Genomic DNA, 23,900 nt, shown 5'->3' with positions numbered 1-23,900 from the left:
GATACAGTTTCCTTATCCCAATTAAAAAAAACATTGTATGAGTCTCATGCATTTTTAAGACTGCAATCCTATAAATACTTACCTGGGAATAAAGTCCATGGAATACCTCTAAGTATTTATGTATAGGATTGCTCTTAGGATTAATACATGTCGTAGTGGCTTTAAAAAATATTAAAATGTCACCTATCCATTGTATTATAATGCCTTAGATAAAGCAGAATTTGTGAAGAGGCTATTAAAATGGCATTTCTTCCATTTTCTTACTCTATATGCAGTGATTGGAGCCTGAATTACCAGAAGAGGCCCAGTTTACTGCATCTTTAAAAGTCTGGGTAGAAGGGGTTATTTTTTCCTGACAGCATGGCATGCTTGCCTGAGACTGATTTTCCATCTTCTAAAGAAGTATTAAAGATGAGCAGTAAGAGTTCCATTGTTATTTGTATTTGGCCTTCTGTGTTTGGGGAGCCAAATAGATTTCACCATTGCAAATGATTATCACATACAGTGGTCATTATAATTTTATCTGGATGTCAAATATATCATCAGTTTATGAGATGTGGGCTGATGTTGTGTTGCCTGTAAATCTAACAAGAATTATTTATTTATGGAATACAGAGTTCTGTTGCCCCCCCCCCCAAATCTTAGATAGTATACATACACTATACTACTCTCCCTCTCCAGTTTTATCCTCAAACTGTTTTGTGAATTTGAACCTCTTCTAGCTAGTGACTAGGCCACTGACTTGGCAACAAATGTTCTGTTTTTTAGATTTGAAATAAATTTGAAAGAGTTGAAATAATATAATTTGATAGAGTAAGGCTTACAAAATGCAGAATTTGTGATTTTTATGTATATATATAATAAGTCAATAGTAACATTGTGTAGAGGGCAAAGGGCATAGCCTTGAAGGATAGGAAGAAATGCTGCTACCAAGTCAACAGATAAGAGGGGCTCGAACCTAGACAAAGAAAATAACATAAGGAAACATCTCAGACAAGCCCCTCCCTAGTTCACACAAAGATAAAGTGAGGAAGAGGGAGCACCTTCAGACTTGCAAGATTTCTATTATTACAGCTGTCGGAATAAAAGTAGTCCTGATCAATATGATTTCTTAGGCTGGGCTAATTTGGAGCTGTTTTGGTGGAATTTTTCCTTATATGATATCATGATCTCAATAGGATCAAAACATGGCTGTCTACTGGTTGGTTTTTTTTTTTTTTGAGGATTTTCAGAAACTATACCTATATATGTGTGCTACATATGTATCTCATATGCAGCCATACACACATATATATTCTTCTTATGTAGGTGAGTGAACAGAAGGTGGGACAGCTATGCTGCCGGCCGCCAATGGTAGCACAATGTAGTGTAGGTGGCGGCAATCATAGTCCCCGAGACTGGCACACAGGCAGACGACAGACACACAAAAAAAGGAAGAAATGATCAAGACATTGGCACAATGAGGAGGTATATCAGTTCCAAAGGGGTCAGGAGTGATGGAGTAGAATATCTGAAGGTGTGGCAGGGACGGAAAAAGGGTTGGGGAAGGGGAGTTGAACCACTCCCAGGATCGGTGGTTATATGGACACCTCAGCAAGCTCACACACAAAGCTACCTTGGAGCAATGAATACATGTCCCTCGGACTCAAAGCTGTTTGGCAGCAGGTATTCAAAATCTGCAACAGAAAGGTAACATTATGCGGCGGGGAGTTGAAATGAGGGAAGAAGGCAGCTTCGGTTTCAGAAGATGACAGAGCCAGAGCAAGAGGAAATGGGGCTGGGGGAGAGAGAAAGAGAAAAGAGATAGGAATAAACAGAAGAGGCAAAAACCACTGGCTCGTTTTAACAAGAGAGAAAGGAGAGAATACACTTTGGGTGCTCAAGTCATAACAGAAGAAAGTGATAGCCAATAAATTGCCAACATTGAGTGGATTTGGAGAGTTAATCATATATAATTAAAATTCCATAATCTGTAATTAAATATATTTGGCAGATTGTATATATATGTATATATAAATATTGATTTGGGACTATATATAATTATACCTACAAACATATATATCTTCATACTTATATATATATATAAACCAATATATATATGTATGTTCAGTAGGTCATGTGGATATCTCTCTCTTATTATGAAATTACAAAGAAAAGAAATCACATGCTCTGCTCATACAAAAAGAGAATTACTAAAACAATATTTTCTAAGAAAAATTATTTTTCAGGCATCAACATGGCCAAACCAGGGTCCTTTATGAAGACAGTCCAACCAAAGACTTACCCATAGCTAGAGGTAAAACACAATGCATTGTAGAGAGTGCAGCCGCTGTCTTTTCTAATAGACAAGAGTTCTCAGAGCATTGCAACAGCCATCCCTCCTTGGTTAGAATGTGCAACAGCCTTCTGAATTCCATAGAAGTAACTTATGTAATCAAGTCAACTGTGGAGAATTAAACATGGTCAATATTCCAAAAGAATATTGAGCTCTGATAGTTTAGGCACCAGGCTAGAAACCAGGAGACTGTAAGTTCTAGTCTTGCTTTAGGCATGAAAGCTGGTTGGGTGACTTTGGACCAGATACTCTCTCTCAGCCCAACTCACCTCACAGGGATGCTATTGTGGGGAAAATAAGAGGAGGAAGGAGTATTAGTATGTTTACTGCCTTATAAAAATAATAAAAGTGGGATATAAAAAGATATATTGTACATTTTTATCAGAAAATTGTTATTTATTAAAATGAGGAACAGATATGTTATTGGGATAAAGTGTTATATTAGGAGCAGACTGAAGTCCACCTTCAGGCATGAAAACTGGATGACTTGGGGCACTTCACAGGGTTTTTTCTTAGGAAAAATGGACATTGAGAGGCCTATATAAGCTACCGTGAGCTTCTCAAGAAAAACTGAAATATGAATTGAATGAATGACTAAATGACTGAATCAATTAAATAACTTGAGGGTTCTATTAAAGCAATGATGGCGAACCTTTTTGGCACCTAGTGCCGAAAAACGAGCACACGCATCCCATAGGTTCGCCATCATGGTATTAAAATATAACTCTGGAACAGCAAAAATAGGACCAAAGATATATTTAACACAATTAACACAAGCATATGCAAATGGTACTCACTAGTAGTAATGCAGGTGTTGAACATGATCCACAGTTTTCCAGAAAAGTAATGATGCCTATACTGCAATCTGTACATTACAAGTGTTTCTCATTTTGTTATTTGGTTTTCTATGAGCTGATTAATTTCCAGTAAACTTTTGGTATGCTCCTTAAATACTTGCCAGATGTTATCATGTTCTGAAAGTTTGCAAGTTTTCTCACATTTAATTCTCACTATCCGAAAAAGAGAAGTTAAGAATTCTTGCAGCATAAAACAGAGATAGAAGAATCCCAATGTCCTATATTGTTATAAGGAAAACAGAAAAAAAGGGCAGGAAGTATTGTTATACTTTATTGGAATTCTGTGTTTAATAATATTATCCTATATATCAGAGGTGTCAAACTCCAGACCTGTGGGCCAGATTCAGCCCATGGGGTGCTTAGATCTAGCCCGTAGGGCCGTCCTGGAAACAGCAAAGGATTGGTCCACGGTGCATCTGCCAGCAAAAACAGAGTCTGGGAGGGTCGTGTGCAGCCCTCTTGTGCTCTGCTTTTGTTGACAGTGGGTTGTAGGAGACTGTCCCAGCCAAAAACAGAGCTCGGGAGCCCATTTTCGCTGGCAAAGCACTCGGGCCACAGATGCCCCCAACACAAGTGATGTCAAACTGGCCACACCCACCCTGGCCAGGCCTACCCCAGCTTCCTGAGGTCAAACACAGCCCTCAATGAAATCGAGTTTGACACCTCTGCTATATACATTCTACCCAGACATATCTCAGGTAAGTAGGATTATAAATTCAATTTAAAATATGCTTTAGTGGCCTCTAAAACATAACTAAGCTAAACTAAGCTAAGCTAAACTAAAATAAGCTCAGCTAAGCTAAGCTAAACTGAACATCTTTATCATTGCTTCTGCCAAACGACCTTGCTAAAATTGGTGAGTTCCCCTAAAAAATTATTTTTATGAGAAACAAAGTTTTTTAAACTAGACTTGACATGCCTTCTACACATTACGGGACATCTGTCCAATAGTATTGCCATTTTCCATCGAATTATGTATAATCTTCATCCATTTCATTCCTGACCTCTAGGAATAATTGATGGAAGCCTGTGCCATAAATGATGCCATGAGAAAAAAAAGAACTGAGTGCAATCATCACAATGCTGTTACTGTGCTTCAAATCCTTGAATTACCTCGTGCAGCACTTTCGTGTACGGTACTGTAATTCTTAACAAGTATGGTAAGCAAAATGAATCTCCTTGGCCAATTTTCACAGAAAATGATTGCCAGGACCATTTCTGAAACCAATTTGAGAGACAGGGGAAAAAAAGCAATGCATAGCAATTTATTTAGCTTTTACTCTAGAAAAGTGGTTCAGAATTATACCACTGTTACTGCTGTCAATGGTTATTGATGGAGAATCAACATCCATAGCTCACTGATTCTCTCATGCTTCCGTCCAAGATAAATAAATAAATAACTGAAATAAATCCAAAAAATCTGATCCAACCAAAACAGTGCACCCAATTTTCTACTTGATCAGATTTACTGATAGCTTCAATCTAGACAGTTTTCTACGCTTTTATGGTTCTTTCAGAGAATAATCTTAAAGCAATAGTTCCCCTGGAATCTTGATACAATAAAAAAATAATAACTTTAACCTGGGCATAATTTAGTTGAACTTTTTTCTGGATAGCTCATAATCAGCATTTAAGAAGGCATCAAATAGGCATGTATTGGGATTCAATAATATTTCAAATAATAGCAACTGAAGGTTTGCAAATGGATTTTATCTGGCTATTGTGTTTTTTGTTTTCTTTCCCTTTTGATTTGTGAGGACTTTTGTTGCTGCCAGACCCAAGAAGTTAGGACAAGGCAGGGATTTTCACTCATTGTTTTCAATGTTTCGGAAGAAAAGACATAATTTCCAATCTGCTTCTAACAGACTAAAAAGCGAAAACAATTGTGGTATGGTTTACTCTCCTGGTTTATTTTTTTTAAAAAAATATTCATGCCTTAAAAGTAACAAAAAGTTAATTTTAGGAAGTATTTTTTAGCAAAGAAACAATCATTTTGGATCATGTGTCTCTTTTCAGTAACCCTACATTGTTCCAGAATAAAGTATTCCACTACAAACTATTTAAATGAAATAGGCTCATTATCTCCTTTACTGAAAATTACAGAATGCATATCAGTTCCATCTATTCACCCCTTATCATATGATGGGTGATACTTTAATCTGGATTATTTTGGTATTAAAAATTAATACTATTAAAAAAAATTAAGGCTCACTGTGAGGCTGATTCATTAAGATCAGGACTAAGAAATTTGTCCATATCTTCAAGTCCTAATAAATCCTTCATTATCTTCTCCTCTAGCCAATCCAATCTGCAAACATCAACCTCTGCCAGGCTCATTGGCACTCTAATCACAATCCCTATGGCGCCACAACATTTAGCAATAATTAACACTCTAGACTTGGCAGCAAAACTGTACCAAAGAATTTATTCTAAATTAATGGCTTAACTAAAAAAAATGAAAACAACCCCCCCTTCCCCCAAATTTTCTAGGAATATAAAATCATTCTAAGTAATGATTTATTTTTTTAAAAAGGAGGGACTTGCTGGTCTTAATAGGCATAACCACAAAGGAAGAGCAATAGCTTGTTTTGACCAGAATAAAAATAATTTTGGTATTTCCAACGTCCACTATCAGTCCACTAAAAAAAGAAAACATATTTGCAATCATTTGTAAATTGCAACCTTTTTGCTTATGTTGATCATTGTTATGTCTGCATCTCACTAAGAACAAGGCTCGAATGAATGAGAAGATGAATGCCATCGTACTTTGTGTTGCATATAGCTCCTAATTCATGTAAATATGAGAGGAAATACAGCATAATCAGACTTGCAAGGCTCTGTTGGCACAGCTATTATCAATAAAAGTAGTATTAGCTTCCTGTGGAATTGATTCCTCCTCTGGTCTATCTGGGGGTGGAGGGTGGGGGGCTGACAACAATAACAGTAACGTAGTTGGAAGGGACCTTGGAGGTCATCTAGTCCAACCCCCTGCTCATACAGGAGTCCTGTACTAGGGGTTCAAACTGCTGAACTGCTGACTTTTCTGATTGACAAGCTCAGTGTCTTATCCACTGAGCCACCTAGTCAGACAATCTTGCAAATTTCATTGTGCTATACCCCTTCTTCTCTTTACACTCATGTGAAGGAAGGTGGCGTCCGGCTGAGCCTTTCTCATATTTTCTGCTTGATGTAGCTTAAGATGTTTTTTCTCTGGTTAACCATAATGGATCTTGCCTATCTCCATTAAGATTATCTTCATTACTTTCAACAGGTCTCTCTATACCAGACTAAACAATAGCCAATAGTCAACAATAGTCTGTAATGCATGAAAACAACTGAATAGTTTTGTACCATTTACATTCAAGGGCAAGAAAAGAACACAGGCTGAGGCTTATAATGGAGCTGAAGCTTGGAGTTGAGTATGGCTCTTCTTCAGAGCCACACATGGTATTGCAGCCAATTCCCTGGAGACCCTGCCACAATTCAGGATGGTTCTTTGCAGGTGTAAGCACGGTTACTTACACCCTTCATACTTATATACTACTGTATATAGCCAGAATGTGTGAACTCAGCAACATTGTCTCCTGTGATGCATATAAAGGCAGCTTACCTTTAATATATTAATAGGTTCTGGGCAAGGAATTCTACCCAAATATAATTGCATATTTTATATCTACCTTCTAGAGAACACTATAGTATTTTTAAGTCTCCGTCAGCTTCTAAATCTCTTTTGGTCTGGAGAAAAAGAAAGAAAGAAAGAAAGAAAGAAAGAAAGAAAGAAAGAAAGAAAGAGAGAGAGAGAGAGAGAGAGAGAGAGAGTAGGGAGGGATAGCTGTTGCAGGCTTTCCCCTGAAAGATACCTATTCACTTTTCATATTGGATCAATCAAATTCACCAGACTTGTATTTTTCAATTAGTTATGCGCTTCAGAATGCATCAATATAAACAGATGGACTGTGAAACCCTCAAAACCACTCTCCCCACCCCATGTCTCCCACAATGCATTGCAAGATGTATGTGGCCCTTTGGGAGGGCAGCACAGCCATAGGTTGGACTGCTGTTTTCGAACAGGACTGTAAGGCAGGGTCTGGAAACAAGCCAATGAAAGGAGGAAGAGGAAAGGAATACAAAACACTAAGTAATTATTTTCATCAGCATTGCCAATACAGGGTCAGGAGCAGGCAGCTCATTGCTGATAGAACAGGGCTGAGGACTCTTGTGCTTGAGATCCAGTCACTGATAAAGTCTTAGTGTGACAGTCTACAGCTGTGTATTTCGACTGGGGTCTCTTCTCAGTGTCTTTTTACATGACGTATCTTTGCCTATCTACCTGCACAATTTCCTCTGCCAAGTGCTTAAGCTGGGCTTCCCAGACTGAGTGCTAGCCAGCTTTGTGAGGACTTACAACTCTTAGAATTCCCAGGCAGTGTGGCTGAACTTTCATAGAGCTGAGACTTGTTTAACCTCACGAAATTCTGCAAAACTGTAAGCATAGAACCTAGGAAATTTCACTCACAATTGCAGGTATGCTTGTATCTAGGGGAAATTTGAGTCAAATGAAATCCATATATTTATTGTAAGGTATTTCGGCTTCGTGTCTTTTTGTATGGAACAGATCACAGTCTAATAAGAAGCATCCCTCTGGGGCTTTCCTGCATTTTGTGTTAATTAAATGCCATTTCAAGCTATATATCTCACTTTTATACGGGTACTGACTCTGGAGATTTTGAATTATGGAAGTAAGCAAAAATATGCAGTATTTTATTTCTTTTGCTTCTTTACTTTGAGGAAATAAATCCAACGTTGTTTTCATATAAAAGAAATTGTTAAATGCTGCTATATTCCCCACCTCATAGTTTTGCTTTTACTACTGAACGGGCTTTAAATTTCACTCCCCCTTCTTCTCCTGTTACAGCTGGTTCTATAGGTAAAACTTCTACAATACACTCTTTTCATAACAGAGGCCCTTAATGTGTAAAGTGTATTATTTAAATTAGTTATTTTATAAAATATAAAATATAACCACATGTCTCGGGTACATGTGTATAGGAGCCGTGGTGGTACAGTGGTTAGAATGCAGTATTATGGGCAAACTCAGCCCACAGCCTGGAGTTTGATCTTGACCGGCTCAAGGTTGAGTCAGCCTTCCATCTTTCCCAGGTCAGTAAAATGAGGACCCAAATTGTTGGGGGAAATATGCTGATATTTGTAAACCTCTTAGAAAATGCTGCAAAGCACTATGAAGTGGTTTATGTGCTATTGCTATATATGCAACCTCCAGTCTGTTTTTAAACTAAAGTGCTATTGTAGTGTTTGAGGTACAAGAAAAGGAGGAGGCAAGCGAAATCTGTAACAATCAACCCTATCCTACTAATTTAGATTTGTGTAGAGCAGAGGTCTCCAACCTTGGCAACTTTCAGCCTGGCGGACTTCTGGTGTAGAGAATAGAAAGTTTCAGACTTGCCCTTCCTATTCATTGAGTTTTGAAACCATTGCCTCAAGAATTTTATAAATGAGTAGAAGAACTGAATAGACTGAATGTTCACAACACTATCTTTCGACCATGTCCCATCTCTGATTGTGATAATAGTTTGAGATAACAAAGTGAAAAAATAAAGAGAATAAGTTTGAGATAATAAATAGGCAGAAATCTCTTTTGAAGATTTCTGCTAATGATGATGATGCCCATTGTGAGGATTATGGTACTTTAGCTTCAAAAATTTTGGCCTGCGAGCAAGCTGGACTCGTCTTGAGGTATTCAGCTTCTCCCCCTCTCCCTTTGGAGGAGCTTAAAGATTTTTCTTGAGAGAGTGATATTGGTCTCTGTTTCCAAACCTTTCTGAACCCAGAGGTTTCTGCACAGCCCTGTTCCGTTCAGGTTGAGTTGTCTTGAAGAGAAAGGTAAGCATAGGAACAAGGACAGGGTAAGAAAATTTGTAGGAAAGGTGTGAGGCAAGGGAGAGGAAAAAGCAGAAAGGGTGGAAGACATATTTTTGCAGGGAGGAAGAAGAGCAGGAATTTTAAACTAGCTACAAAAACCTTAATTGAATTCAAACATAACAGTTCCATATGAAATTGGCTCATCTTTAACGATACCGGATTGAATCTCTGAGCAATGCACAGGGTAGGAGTGGGGAGATCAGTAGTGGTGAAGCTATTATGAACATAACAAGACATGTTGCTTCCAAATAAAGAGTGAAAGAGGGTAAGGGATGGGGAGGGGAAAGGAGAGGGGAAGAGTTTGGTGGTGATTCGCAAGGTTAGGCGTGGCAAACGGGCAAGGAAATGGGCAAGCAGGCCAGGTGGTGGTGGTGGTGGTAAAGGAGAGTGGTGAAGGTCTGGAGTGAGGGTGGGGGTTACTGGACACAGGTGAGGAAAAGGAGGTGGTGGAAGGGGAGTGGTCTAAGACTGAAAATACTTGCCCTTCAATTTGCTTGGTACTGTGTGAATCCATCAGAGAGAGAAAGCAAGAAAAAACAAACAAAAAACAGAAAACAAAAAAGGGGGTTGGGTGGAAAGGGGGAAGGGGGTACAAACAATATTTTATTCAATTGCTGTTTGAATAAAAATATTGTGTATCATAATCATACCAAAAGGAAACCTCTTGCAAAAAACGACATGAAAAAGAAATAAGCCAAAATAATAGTAATAATAATAATAGTAATAAAAGTACCAATCAAAAGGCCACAGTAAGAAAATAATAAAAATGTATAGATATAACTCGATCTATAGATATATATTATATAACCAACATAAAAATGGAATTCAGTAGCAACAGTTTGCAACAGTCTTGATTTAGAAATGTTCTTACTGAGTTAGCAGACCATGCAAAATTCAAGATTAACAAAAGACACACACAGAGATTGAGACAGAAGGAGAGGAAACGAAGGGAGAGAAATTCAGGGCAGTGGGCCACGCCTGAGCTCATCTGGCAAATGGAGAAGATGTGGCCATTCTCAGCGAAAGGCAAACATAAGAAAGGAGCTTGGAATTGACCCTATGTGGCAGAAAAGCTTTCTTTTTACTTTTTTTAAAAAGCAATCTAACATTTCCTTGTGCAAAGAAAGCTGGAAGTCTTTTACCATGCCTGACATTATAGCGCATAGGGGAAATCACATAGTTTATGAAACATGACCAATTTTAAAAAACAAAAAAACCCTGCCAAGACGACACATGTAATTTCCTGATGAGAGAACATAGTCCCAATGGTGACAGAAATTGTTGACGAAAAATATCTGTGCATTAAAGTGACATTTCGGAGAAAGCTCGCAGCTTTACAGCAGAAGGCACATACTTATGCATGTGCAAAAGACACTAGGTACAATTTTCAGGCAGGACTGGAAATGGCGTCTGCCTGAAATTTGGCAGAGCTGTTGCCAGGCACTACAGTGACAATATTAAGTTAGACAGACACTAAATAAGGTAGCTACTGTTAGAATCAAGGAGACTGAGGACCAAATCCAGGTTGTATTATTTCAGGTTGGTTTTTAATGAAGAGCCAAGGTGACGCAGTGGTTAAAATGCAGTACTACAAGCAACTTCTGTGATTTCTGGCTACTAGCAGTTCGGCAGTTCGAGTCTCACCGGCTCAAGGTTGACTCAGCTTTCCATCCTTCCAAGATCGGTAAAATGAGGACCCAGATTTTTGGGACCAATATGCTGACTCTGTAAACTGCTTAGAGGGGGCTGTAAAGCATTATAAAGCGGTATGTACGTTGAAGTGCTATTGCTATTGCTAATTGGAAAAGGAACCTGGGGACCAACCTAGTCTGGTGAAGGTAATTAGAAAGCTCTTCCTCTAATTTCATGATTGAATTTTAACCACTCATTTGTTGGTTTCAGAAACTTTAAGGCCAGAGCCTGATATGGTGCCACTTAGCATGTTAGTTCAAAACCAAGTACCCAAGTGGTAATCTCAACTACAGGTAGTCCTTGATTTACAACCATTTGTTTAGTGACTGTTCAAAGTCGCTGAAATAACTGACTTATGACCATTTTTCATACTTATGACCATTGCGACATCTCCATGGTCACATGATCAAAATTCAGACACAACTGGTTCATGTTTATGACGGTTGCAGTGTCCTGAGATCATGTGAGCCTATGTGAGCCTCTGACAAGCAAAGTCAGTGGGGAAGCCAGATTCATTTAACAGCCATGTTACTAACTTAAGAACTGCAGTGATTCACTTAACACTTAACAACTACGGCAAGAAAGATCATAAAATGGGGCCAAACTCATTTAACAACTGTCTTGCTTAGCAATGGAAATGATGGGCTCAATTGTGATCGTAAGTTGAGGACTAGCAATATATAATGAATAGCAACCTAAAGGCTCATTTGAGAGAGAGAGAAAACACATAAAGTCAGAGATGGCCAGCAGATGTAATGGTACTTGGGAATGAAGTTGGGAGATAGGGTGAAGATGGGAACGGTCAGATAAGAGAGAGCATAATCAACAGCTGCATAATGGAAGAAGAAAGAGGCTCAGAAGAAATCCAAGGTTTCAGGCTGTGAAGGAGATGATGGGAGATTTCTATTTTTAGACTTGCAAGATCCTGTTGATGTATAATAATGTACAATAAAGTACAATTACAACTTCAGCAACAGAGTGGTCAACGACCGGAATGCTCTACTTGACTCTGTTGTTACATCCTCAAACCCTCACAGCTTTCACCTTAAACTGTCTACCGTGGCCCTCACCCCATTCCTAGGAGGTCCGTAAATGGAGCGTGCATAAGCGCACCAGCTTGCCTACCGTCCCTGTCCTACTGTCCCCATTTATTTGTATTCATTTCCTTTGTTCATGTCTATGTTCATACTTAGACTTGCTGTCTTGTACATGTTTGACAAACTAATACATAAATAAAATAAATAAATAAATTAGCTCATCTGGCCATGTTTCTTGACTGTTCTACTTGAACAGTCATCAATCTTCTACTGAACACAGACATCAATCTTGCAAGCCTCCTTTATAGCCTGAGAACTTAGAGGGGGTCCTTTCTGAGCCTCGTTCTCCACCTCATTCTCCACCCAATAAGCAGCTATGGGCTATGACTTCTCTTATCTGAGAATCATCTCTTCTCTCTGTCTCCCAAGGTCATTCCTATATAACATTACACCAGAGCAGGATCCTTTAGGAGCACAGACCGACTGTGTCCTAAGTGTTAAGGAGAGATGCTCTTTGGAAAGTATCATCACTTGGCCTCAGACATACATGAAAGCTCATCTGATTCTTATTTATATTTGCTGCTATAATCCTACCAAAAATTCCTATCAGTTTGTACGAGACAGTTGTCTATTTGAAAGCACTTCCCATATGAAAAACATATTTGTACAAAGTTTCCATGCTAGGGAAGAGGCTTTGCTATAATTTTTTTTTATAACGTAACTTTTCATCTGGAAGGAATGGGATGGCAAGTTTTTTCAAAGCAACCATTTGTGAATACTGCACCAAATGCTCCCACAAAACATTGGAAGCATAGAACATAAAATAATAGAGTTGGAAGGGACCTTGGAGGTCTTCTAGTCCAACCCTCTACTCGAGCAGGTGACCCTATACCATTTCAGACAAATGGTTATCTAGTCTCTTTTTGAAAGCCTCCAGTGATGGAGCACACACAACTTCTGAAGGCCAGTTATTCCACTGGTTGATTGCTCTCTCCGTTAGGAAATTTCTCCTTAGTTCTAGGTTGCTTCTCTCCTTGGTTAGTTTCCAAGGAGTTTCTTTTTTGTCTTGCCTTTTGGTGCTTTGGAAAATAGTTTGACCCCCTCATCTTTGTAGGAGCCCTTTAAGCAGCTTAGACCCTCATCCCCCAACTTTAAAGTAGGTGATCTTTATTTATTTTTTCTTTCCAAAGAGGAGTGGTTGCTTAAATAGCAGGAGAAAGATGGTTCACATTATTTCTTCTTGGTGTCAAAGTTTTTTCTAAAGAGATTCTTATTGAAAGGGTTTTCTATATTCCCAAGTAAATTGGAATAGGACTGCCACTGGGGTTAAAACTAATTTAACTAAATGTCTATGGAGATTCTCAATCATCCAGGTCATGGCTGTCCCAAAGGTGTTTTTTCGAGAGGCAACTGGACTTTCTGGCTTTTCTTTGAAGACGTTTCGCTTCTCATCCATGAAGCTGAAGAAGCTTCTTGGGTAAGAAGCAAAATGTCTTCAAAAAAAAAAAAAACCCTAGAAAGTCCAGCTGCCTCTTGAAAAAGCACCTCTGGGATAATTTAACTAAAAGTCAGCAAGTTGGGGCATCGTCCAGCCTGGAGATATGCAAAATCAGCCATTTTTTTTAACTATTTGAAGAAACAGATGGTGTAGGCCTGATTAATATTATACTATATCCAGAGCATTTGGAATGATGTGTTTCGGGACTGGATCAGTCCATCTAGGGGTAAGACCACTCTGTGATTGATGGTTCTATTCAGTCTTGGTCACAAGAGCCTATATATAGGTAGTGCTTAACTTACAACCATTTGTTTAGTGACTGATGTTACAATGGCATTGCAAAAGTAACTTCTGACGGATCCTCACACTTATAACCATCTCAGCATCCCTATAATCATGCGATCAACATTTGGATGCTTGGCAATCAGCATGTACTTATGATGGTTTCAACATCCTGAGGTCATGTAAATCACCATTTGCTATCTTCACACTGGCTTCCATCAAGTAAAGTCAAGAGGGGAAGCCAAATTCACTTAATCACATGTGATTCACTTCACAACTGCAATGTTTCGCTTAACAATCATGGCAAAAAATATTGTAAAATTGGACGTGACTCACTTACCAAATGCCCCGATTAGCAAATGGAAACTCTGCTCCAACTGTGGTTGTAAGTCAAGGACTACCTGTATTTTGGAACCTATTTGCATAAGCGAATCTTCAATATGTCCTATTCAGCACACATTCTAAGGCAGAGGTCTCCAACCTTGGTCCCTTTAAGACTTGTGGACTTCAACTCCCAGAGTCCCTCAGTTAGCAAAACTGGGAGTTGAAGTCCACAAGTCTTAAAGGGACCAAGGTTGGAGACCTTTAAACTTCCCTGAAGGTGAAAATTTGTAGCCGCCGTAAGTAACATAGCATGAATATGGAGTACAAAAGGTAGGAGAAGTGGGGAGAGAGAGAGAGAGAGAGAGAGAGAGAGAGAGAGAGAGATGAGAAAGAAGAGGAATTACAGAGACAGAGGGACAGACACAGATAGAAAAAGGCAGAATCACTCAGAACAGGATGTTAAAAACTCCCTTGGAAGCTCCTCACACCCTTTGATGAGAGAGAGCAGAGCCCAGGATCACACACAAGGGGAAGCAAACACACAAGTACAGAGATTAATTGTAAATTAGTGAGGAAACAAGCAAAGAAATTCAAACTTTAAATAAAAATAAGGATGGCTTAAAACAAATTTAAACAAAACAGAAAGAAACATGCAAAATTTCCCAGTTTTCAAATTAACCAGCTGCTATTATAATCTACCACATAAAAAGCATATAAAGCAACAACTCAACCTCATCTCCCCTGGATGTTTTTAAAAGTTCATTGCAAGGGATCTGGTAAATCGTTTCATCTCTGGGAAGCCTGCATTATTCTTTCATAAATAAAATGAAACTTTCTTTTCTTCTCTGGGTAGGAATTTGTTTTTAATTTGATACATTTTTTAAAAAAAGGGTTTAACATTTAGGCATTTTGTTTTCTCTTGAAAATCATCCTTAGGCTAGCTGGTGGGTTTAGGGTCACAGGGCATGTGCAAGGACAGGAGGAAAAGAAAAACATATACTTACACTTCACCTGGAGAATCTGGTCACTTAGATTAGCTTGGATGTAAGATCTGCTGTAATTCGGTAAGACCAGACCTAAGCTGGAAAAGGAAAAAAGGGAAATCACAATGTTGCCAAAGCAGCTGCCCTGGTGATGAAAACAGTCTGAATAGAAGACAGTAATGGAAGATTTAAAGCAGGGGTGTCCAAACTTGGCCCCTTGAAGAGTGGTGGACTTCAACTCCCAGAATTCCCCAGCCAGCATGAGCTATAAATATGAGCAAGTTGCTGGCTGGGGAATTTTGGGAGCTGAAGTCCACCACTCTTCAAGGGGCCAAGTTTGGACATCCCTGATTTAAAGCAACAAATTGGCTTGGGAGGTCGTCAGAGTTGAAGACTATTATATCTGGAAGGAACAGGATTGGAGACACCTGCCTTAAGACTTGAATGAAAGTGTTGGATGTTGCAAATTGTCCAAGGAACGTTTAATGAACTGATGTTATACAAGAGTGAATTTCAGAATGGCCTGTCTTTTTCAGGAATGAAATACAGGTAAGAATAAAACCAGTATCTTTTAAGGGCATTTATTGGAAGCAGAATTAGAAGTGAAGATTTGAGGAAGTTAAGTTTATAATACATTTCCCAGGATAGTCGGTTTGCCAATCCTTGCCAAGAATTCATCCAAATAAACACAAATTCATGGCAGAGATAAATTTTTTCTTATTCTATGCATGGTTCTCAGATAACTGGATTAAAAATAACTGGGTATTTGTTGAGCTATCTAGTGATAAATTGGTTTTCCTAGAAAATCTCAGAGGCATTATGTATATTTGCAATAAACAATGATACACTAGATGGCAGTCACTCTTAATAGCTTCTGATTGGAGACTTCAAACTTGATATAATATTGATATTATAATAGGTTGATTCCTCTTATTACATTACAGTGGGAAGATATATACATTGGAAAAGTGTTGTGCTTTAAAAAAAACCAATGGATGCTTCTTCCTAGATTTTATTTCTACCCTTCAAGACTTAAGGGCACAGATAATAATATACTGTAAATGAACAGAACCACAAAGAACATCTGGCATTGTATATTTGTGGCACCAGCCATTTGTAGCATCAACCAGCGATGGCTGTGCTGACACAGCATTAAGGAAGAGAGGCTTTTTATTTCCACAGTGATAGCTGGATGATACCATAATCTCTAGAGCAGAAGTGTCAACAAATGTCAAGGGTCAGCTCTCCTCTCCTCCTAAAGCACTTACTTAATAACTACCAATGACCACATTTGTTACACTGTTTGATGCTGACTAGTTGTACCAGAATTGCTCCTAGTGTGCTGTGTTCGACCCACTTTTCAAAGGAACAGTGTCAAAAAATACTTCGACAGACTTTACTACTGAATTCTAAACCTATAGTTTGGTGAAAAATATAGAATTTCAAAATAACTTAAAAGATCAAGCCATTATGTTATATTCACTTTGACTAATATTGGCTATCAATCTTAGTAAAGTTACTTTCAAGTTTGACTGCTGATGGCTTATACCAGAGGTGTCAAACGCACGTCGTCATGTGACGTATCGGGACTTTTCCCCCCTTCACTACATCGAGCGTGGGTGTGGCCAGCATGTGAATTATCTGGTCCACGGGCCGGGAGTTTGACAGCTCTGGCTTATATGGACACTTCTGTGCAGTTTTCTTTAGAAAAATATAGTTTGCACCATTGTTTTCTTCTGGGATTTTCAGCTTAAATACTGGTTTCCTAAGGGGATCTCCTCCCAAGTATTCACCAGAACCAGCCCTGCTTAGTTTCCCAAACTAAGGAAAACTGGCTGAATGCTGCTACCTGCTAAAAGGTTATCTGTTTAAATCAAGACATTATGGCCAATCAGTAAACCTTTGACACATTAGATAAAATTCTGAAGAACACAGGAGAGAGAGAGATAGGGAGAGAGCGAGAGAGAGAGAAATAGAATGGATTTCTGGTGTCATTTCTCAATCAGCAGAGAATTGCATTATCTTCTAAAGAAGTCTCTTAGGAGTATTTTTCCTAAATATTCTTTTAATCATCACTTATGGAGGACTGTTTTCCTGGCTACTTCCTTACCTGTAGTTTGTGCTTTTGATAGGCGCCCAAGTGTAGGTTCTATGAACTTTATCAACATACCTCTGTAGAGTCAAAAGGAATGAGTGACTAAATATTGCTCATTACATTTATGAAAAACATTAGCTAATTTCAAAGATTTTAGGCCATATTTCATTCTTTATCAAATAAATGGTAAATAAACCAATGTATATCACAATTAACATTAAAGAACTAGTGAAGCATATATTCCAGTTAATCTAACCAATCCCAACTACTAACCTAGTTCTTGTATTCTAATATATTGGAAATTTCCACAAAGTCTTTTGAGTTGGTCCTACTTATAATGCATTTTAATGTTAAGACTGCCCAAATCCAAAAAGACTCTGGGAAGTTTACAATATGTCTAATATATGTTAAAAAACTGATGACTAAAGTCCAGACTAAAACAGCACTCCCAACATTCATAAAAGACTCAAGAGGGTCTCCACAGATATCTTAACACCAGGTGTGGGAACAAAGCAAGTCTTAAGAGACTTGGCCAAGTGGAATAATGATTTAATTCCATGCATGGAAAGCATTTTCATGTAATTTCATGACATATTTTTCATACCCTAGTTCCCTGCTCCTGGTATGTTACAATAAAGGACCACTCTTTTTGAAATCTGGCAGCTCAAAGTCCAACATATTTACCTCATCAAGGGATTTTATCAGAGTCTTAATATATTGTTGATCTTTATTTCCATCTATCATGCTTCGGCGAATCTAAAGACGGGAGAACAGAAAATGCTGTGAAGTTGGGTAGGGATACATATCAATGGTAGCACTTACAGTTACCTTTTTAAATTCTTTTGTTCAAATCCCAAGAAAATCTCTTAACAGGATAGGATCTGCATTCGTGCATGATTCATACTATGGTATAAATGTATCACAATTTACTATACAGAAATATAAGAAATAATTATGCAAGTACAGGTAGTCTTTGACTTATGACCACAATTGAGCCCAACATTTCTGTTGCTAAGGGAAACATTTCTTGTGAATTTTGCTCCATTTTACAACCTTTCTTGCCAATCACTGTAGTTGTTAAGCTAGTAACACGATTGTTAAGTGAATCTGGCTTTCACTTGTCAGAAGGTTGAATAAGCTGATTGCATGACCCTGGGACACTGAAACCATCATAAATATGAGGCAGTGGCCAGGTGGCTCAATTTTGATCACGTGACCACGCGGATGCTGCAACAGTTGTAAGGGGGAAAAATGGTCACAAGTCACTTTTTTCAGTGCCATTGTAACTTTGAATGTCACTAAATGAACTGTTGTAAGTAGAGGATTACCTGTATATATGAAGAAATAATTCCAAGCTGCCATCACCAGCACTACAAAAATTCTGTTAAGACAGTGTAGCACTAAGTTTGCCAAAGGAAAAAAACCGATGCCCATATTTGTAAAAGTAAACATTGTACAATCTTACTATTCTGCATTGAGAAAAGATTGCTACAACGCCATTAGAATCTTTTTTTGTTCTTTTAAAAATAATTTTATTATAGTTTTTGGAGCACTTGTATTTTTGTTTTTTGGGTTGTTGTAGGCTATTTTGTTAGAAAGACTATATAAATGTTAATAATATATGTATGTATGTATGTATGTATGTATGTATCTAGGTCAGTCTTTGGTTATTCAGGTTTTCTCCTGCGTAAAATTGGAAGTGTCTTGGCGACGTTTTGACGAAGTCTCATTTGTCATCTTCAGGCTTCAGCTTCGTGCTTCTGGGAGCAATGTGTGATCGCAGCTGTTTCTTCCTTTTAACTGCTAGAACACAGCATGAACAAACAAGATGATACCTCCCGCCTACCAGCCATTTGGAAAATGCCCCCCTTATTGACAAACGAGTCCCTAACACAAGGAATGACACCAGACCCACACTCACAAGGTCCACACAGGATGTCACCACCACACATCCACCCAGAAAGCAGACCCAAACCCACACTGATGATGAAGCACGACCAAGGACCAGAAGCCAGACCGCAGCTGCATCATTAGCCATTTCAAACCCCTCCAATCCATACATGCAGCAGACTGACACCCACTATGAAGATGTAGCACGACCACGACCACGACCACGACCACGAAGCCAAACAACAGCAATGCAGCTCACCAGCTCAAATCCCCCTGCAACTCAAACTAATCTGAGCACAACCAAGCCCCCACCCAAACAGGACACGCCCAGCCAATCAGAGCACAAAAAAACCCCATCCAATCAGAGCACAGCCAAGCTCCCACCCAATCAGTTCAAACCCCCACTAGCAGTTAAAAGGAAGAAACAGCTGCGATCACACATTGCTCCCAGAAGCACGAAGCTGAAGCCTGAAGATGACGAATGAGACTTTGTCGAAACGTCGCCAAGACACTTCTAATTTTACGCGGGAGAAAACCCGAATAACCAAAGACCTATACACACACACACACACACACACACACACACACACACACATATATGTAGGTCTTTGGTTAGAAAACAAATATATATATATATATGTGTGTGTGTGTGTGTGTGTGTGTGTGTGTTTTCTGAGATTTTCACGGGTGTTTGTATGTAAGTCTTTGGTTATATCTATCTATTGGGTGAAATCTACTTACCTTCCTTACCGGCTCAAAAGTGCATGTGCGCGTCACATGCGCGCACAGATCTTCTGTGCATGCGCAAAATCTTCTAAAAACATCAGGGCGGGTTGGCTGAGCTTTGCTTTGCCATCGCTACGGGCCACAATCGCTATCGGATTGCGCAATATATATATAGCAATATATATATATCAGTATGCTCCCTCCCATATTGGGATAGACCAGGTGCTTCGACAAAAAAACACTTAACCTTTCCCCTGGCTCAAGCTGATAAAGGAAGGAGAACTTGTGGCTCAGAGGTTAATACAACTGCCTAATATGCAGGCAGCCCAAATTCGAATCCGAGTAAGGGTATGGCTAGCTGATGAGAGCTAAATAGCTTGAAATAGATCGATACTAGTCTCCCTTTATTTCTTTATCAGAAAATATAAATGTGATATGTGTGTGTGTGTATACACACACACACACACACACTATATATATATATATATAATATACATATATAAATAAAAACAGGTTACTTCCTAATTAAAACCAGGAAGTAACAATGTCTGGGCGGAGGCTTGCACTGCCACTGCTACCGATTTTCTGAACCACGCACCACCGCCACTACCAGTTCACCCGAATCTATGCAAACCAGTGGCATTTGCCCCCTGGGTGTTTCCCCGAAAGTAAGACCCTGTCTTATATTTTTTTGAACTCTGAAATAAGCACTTGGCCTTATTGTCATGGACTCAAAAGCCAAATTGGGCTTATTATCAGGGGATGTCTTATTTTGGGGAAAACAGGGTATACACCAGGGGTGAAATCTAAAAATTTTCCCTACTGGTTCTGTGGGCTTGGCTTAATTGGTGGGCGTGGCTTGGTGGTCAGATGGCTGGGTGGGGATGGCCAATAACAATAAATAATAAAAATAATAAACAAAGTATAAAAAACAATAAGAGGTACCAGAAACCAACTTTCACACTTTACACACACACAACACAACACAACACAACTGACTCACACACAGTGTAAAAGCAGCTGCACTTTACACTTCACACAGCCACAAAAAGCTCAAAAATCAACTTTCACACTTTACACACACACAACACAACTGACACACAAACACACACACACACACAAAATACCACATACAGCTTTCTGAGATTTTGTGTGTTTGTGTAGTTAGAGTGAAACACTACAGAAACACACCAAATCTCAGAAAGCTGCACAAATATTTTTTTATTTTTTTTATTTTTTATTTTTTTTATTTTATTTATTTTTAATTTATTTTATTTTATTTTATTATTTTATTTTATTTTTTTATTTTATTGTGGACTTCAATTGCCAGAGTTCCTCAGCCAGAAAAGCTAGACAGCATTAATAAACTCAGTGATGAAATAGATTAGCTAAGTTTAGATTAGTTCTGTCTAGTGCTGAAAGCGAAACTGGGGCTTTCCGGCTGGGAAAAAAGCCATGTGGTCATCAGTAATCAGGTAAGTGCCTTAGAATCTCTTAAAAGGAGGTTTTCTACATGTTTTCTATAGAAAACATGTTTTTAAGGTTCTGCTGATGAGGAACTCAGGTGAGATCCAGAATAGCCTTTAATTTTTTTTTTTTTAAGTTTAAAGGCTTTGCCAATCTCAGCAGAGGAGCGGGATCCTCAAAGGCTTTTTTTTTTACTTTTCAAGGCATGTTTCGACTGAAGAAAAACTGCTTTAAAAAGTAAAAAAAAAACCCTCTGCTGATGGAGGGGCTCAGCAGAGGCAGGGGGGCGGGCCCAGGGATTTTTGCTACCAGTCCTCCGAACAAGCAGCTGCCATTGCTACCGGATCGCGTGAGCCGGTCCGAACCGGGAGCACTTCACCCCTGGTGTACACACACACACACACACACACACACACTGTGTGTGTGTGTGTATGTATTTGCCTCAGATAAAGCAGAGCTGATCTATCAGGATCACTTACCCTTTCTTTGTTCTCATCTTCTAGTTCAGCATCAAGGAAATCCAGGGTTACAGCTTCTTGAAAATTGATGATCTGAAAAAATAAGCCCAAAGTAGTGATGGGTGTTGTGAATGAGATGAGAATTTAAGACTATCATCCTGTTCACCTTAAGCATGTTATAACAATCCTTGTTTTATGCCTTGACAGAGTATTTATTTTTGCCTTCGAGTCAGTGTATGTTTATTTATTAAATTTATATGCCTTTTGGCAAGGTTTTTCACAAGTGGATTGCTATTGCCTCCTTCCTAGGGCTGAAAGAATGACTGGTCCAAGATCACCCAGCTAATTTCATGCCTAAGGCAGGGCTAGAGTATACGTAGTATAAATGCTGTTATAAATTATGATGTTCAGTAATGAGAGATGTTGACAGTTGATAACTGAAACATTTTCTACAAAATGCAAATGTATTCTGTTGGAAGTAAATAAAACTTTTCCATATACACACAAGAATCTCAGTGTTAGATGTAGGGGGAGCTGTAACTGAAAATAATGCTTTAATTGTAAAATTAATTATTTTTCTGTAAGACACTTAGAATTGATTCAGAGACAAGGCAAGCTATCCTTACTTTAAAGCAATGTATCAACAATATAGGTTAAGATAAAGGAACCAATCTGACTCTTCAGCAGGTCACTAAGAAATGCATGAGTTTAAGTGAGACATTATATTGTACTTTTATCGATTTATAAAAAGTATGCGATAAAGTGAATAGATTGATTTATAGAATCTTATATACAAATTGGAATTGAAAGTTGTGGAGCGTGCTAGAAGTGGTATGTAGTGGAAGTAAAAATGCCCTAGAATAAATGAAAATGATTCATCAGTGAGCAGAGGTAACAAAAAAATTGTCAAAGAGAATTAAAGATATTAACACAGCACTTAATACCAAGATGTCAAAGAAAAGACTGCTTTTATTGTTTTGAAAGTTCCAAACCAAGTTTTGGTGTACCAAACATTATGATTCTAATCTGATTTCTAAGTAGGAAAAATGCAAAAATGAAACAGGACATCAACAGTGGAAATTAAGATAGAGTTCTACCACATTACCAGGACAAATTTTACTAGTCACTTTTCAATCTTTACTCCATCAAATGAATGCCATTGGATCAATTAATTAATTAATGAAGAAAATAACAACTTATCATTGTTATTTGGGAGCAATCAAAACTAGTTAAATTCTCAAGTGTCTGGAAAGATATAGTCTACTCATATGCCAAAAAAATGTCTTCTATTTAGAGTTGAAAGAACAAGGTACTATTTAAAACAAGGCATTTCTATTAAAAGTTGTTTGGATTTAAACCAGACACAGACACTCAAAACATAAGGAATTGGGCTATTCCTTGGATGATTTTACCGTGCTGAGTAATTTGAACTGTTATTGATCAGAGTCACAGTGAAGTGACTAAATAAATTGTTATGGTTTCTTCTCCATCTCTGCCACATCAGCCTGTTAATAAAGCTGATGAACTGAACTGGAAATTTCTGCCAATGAAATGCATCTCATTCTGATCAATGCCATTTTTCAATTCCTTAATTTCTGGCTGCCCTTTCATCGACAGATTTATCTGGCTAGTATTTGAGTTAGAAGCCTGTTCTTTTTACTCCATTCTGATGAATGCAGAACTTCTCCTGAGATAAATTAGCCCAAGGCTTTCATCTACTTTTCTTTTGTTTAATACTCCCGAACAAGTAATGTCTCATAAAGGGGGTCGAGCTAATTCTTTTCCTATACTTGCTAAGAAAGAAAGAGAATTACATACATTATATTGTCAAGATGAGCCAATAGGTGCTTTGTGACCAGAGGTGGGTTTCAGCAGGTTCTGACCAGTTCTGGAGAACTGATAGCGAAAATTTTGAGTAGCTCAGAGAACCAGTAATAAAAATTCTGACTGGCCCTCCTCCCATCTATTCCCTGTCTCCCAAGTCCCAGCTGATTGGAGGAACAGGGGATTTTGCAGTATCCTTCCCTTGCCATGCCCAACAAGCCATGTCCAACAAGCCATGCCACGCCCACCAAGCCACACCCACAGAACCGGTAATAAAAATTTTTGAAACCCACCACTGTTTGTGACTCTCAGAAACATATTTTCTCTTCTACTTTAAGCACATGAGCATTTTTGCCCACAGTAAATGAATCCCACCCTACAGCCAAAACAATTATTTAAACCCAAATATCTGAATTTCACACTGCCCAACATCCTTGGTCATCATCAATGCCACTAAGTTAGAACAACCATGTCTATAAAGACAAAGGGAAT

The 23,900-nt window shown here is 38.5% G+C and overlaps 1 protein-coding gene across 3 annotated transcripts in view; it reads right to left on the bottom strand.

The window, feature by feature from the left end:
* CACNA2D2 (calcium voltage-gated channel auxiliary subunit alpha2delta 2) overlaps positions 1 to 23,900 on the bottom strand; it is a 663,083-nt gene that overhangs the window by 25,090 nt on the left and 614,093 nt on the right. For 2 of the 3 annotated variants that reach the window (XM_058167292.1, XM_058167291.1), the window contains exons 18-22: positions 21,606 to 21,677; positions 17,728 to 17,799; positions 17,059 to 17,120; positions 14,970 to 15,046; positions 1,616 to 1,676 (exon numbers count right to left, since the gene is read on the bottom strand). In XM_058167292.1, the coding sequence (XP_058023275.1) occupies positions 1,616 to 1,676; positions 14,970 to 15,046; positions 17,059 to 17,120; positions 17,728 to 17,799; positions 21,606 to 21,677 (344 nt within the window). Of the gene's footprint in view, positions 1 to 1,615; positions 1,677 to 9,614; positions 9,633 to 14,969; positions 15,047 to 17,058; positions 17,121 to 17,727; positions 17,800 to 21,605; positions 21,678 to 23,900 lie in introns of all 3 variants that reach the window. The other variant, XM_058167293.1, reaches the window with a different exon arrangement.

This window comes from Ahaetulla prasina, chromosome 2 (genome assembly GCF_028640845.1).
Source record: "Ahaetulla prasina isolate Xishuangbanna chromosome 2, ASM2864084v1, whole genome shotgun sequence".
Lineage (NCBI taxonomy): Eukaryota > Metazoa > Chordata > Lepidosauria > Squamata > Colubridae > Ahaetulla > Ahaetulla prasina.
The sequence above is the reverse complement of the archived record's forward strand: the minus strand, read 5'-3'. Positions and strand labels throughout refer to the sequence as shown.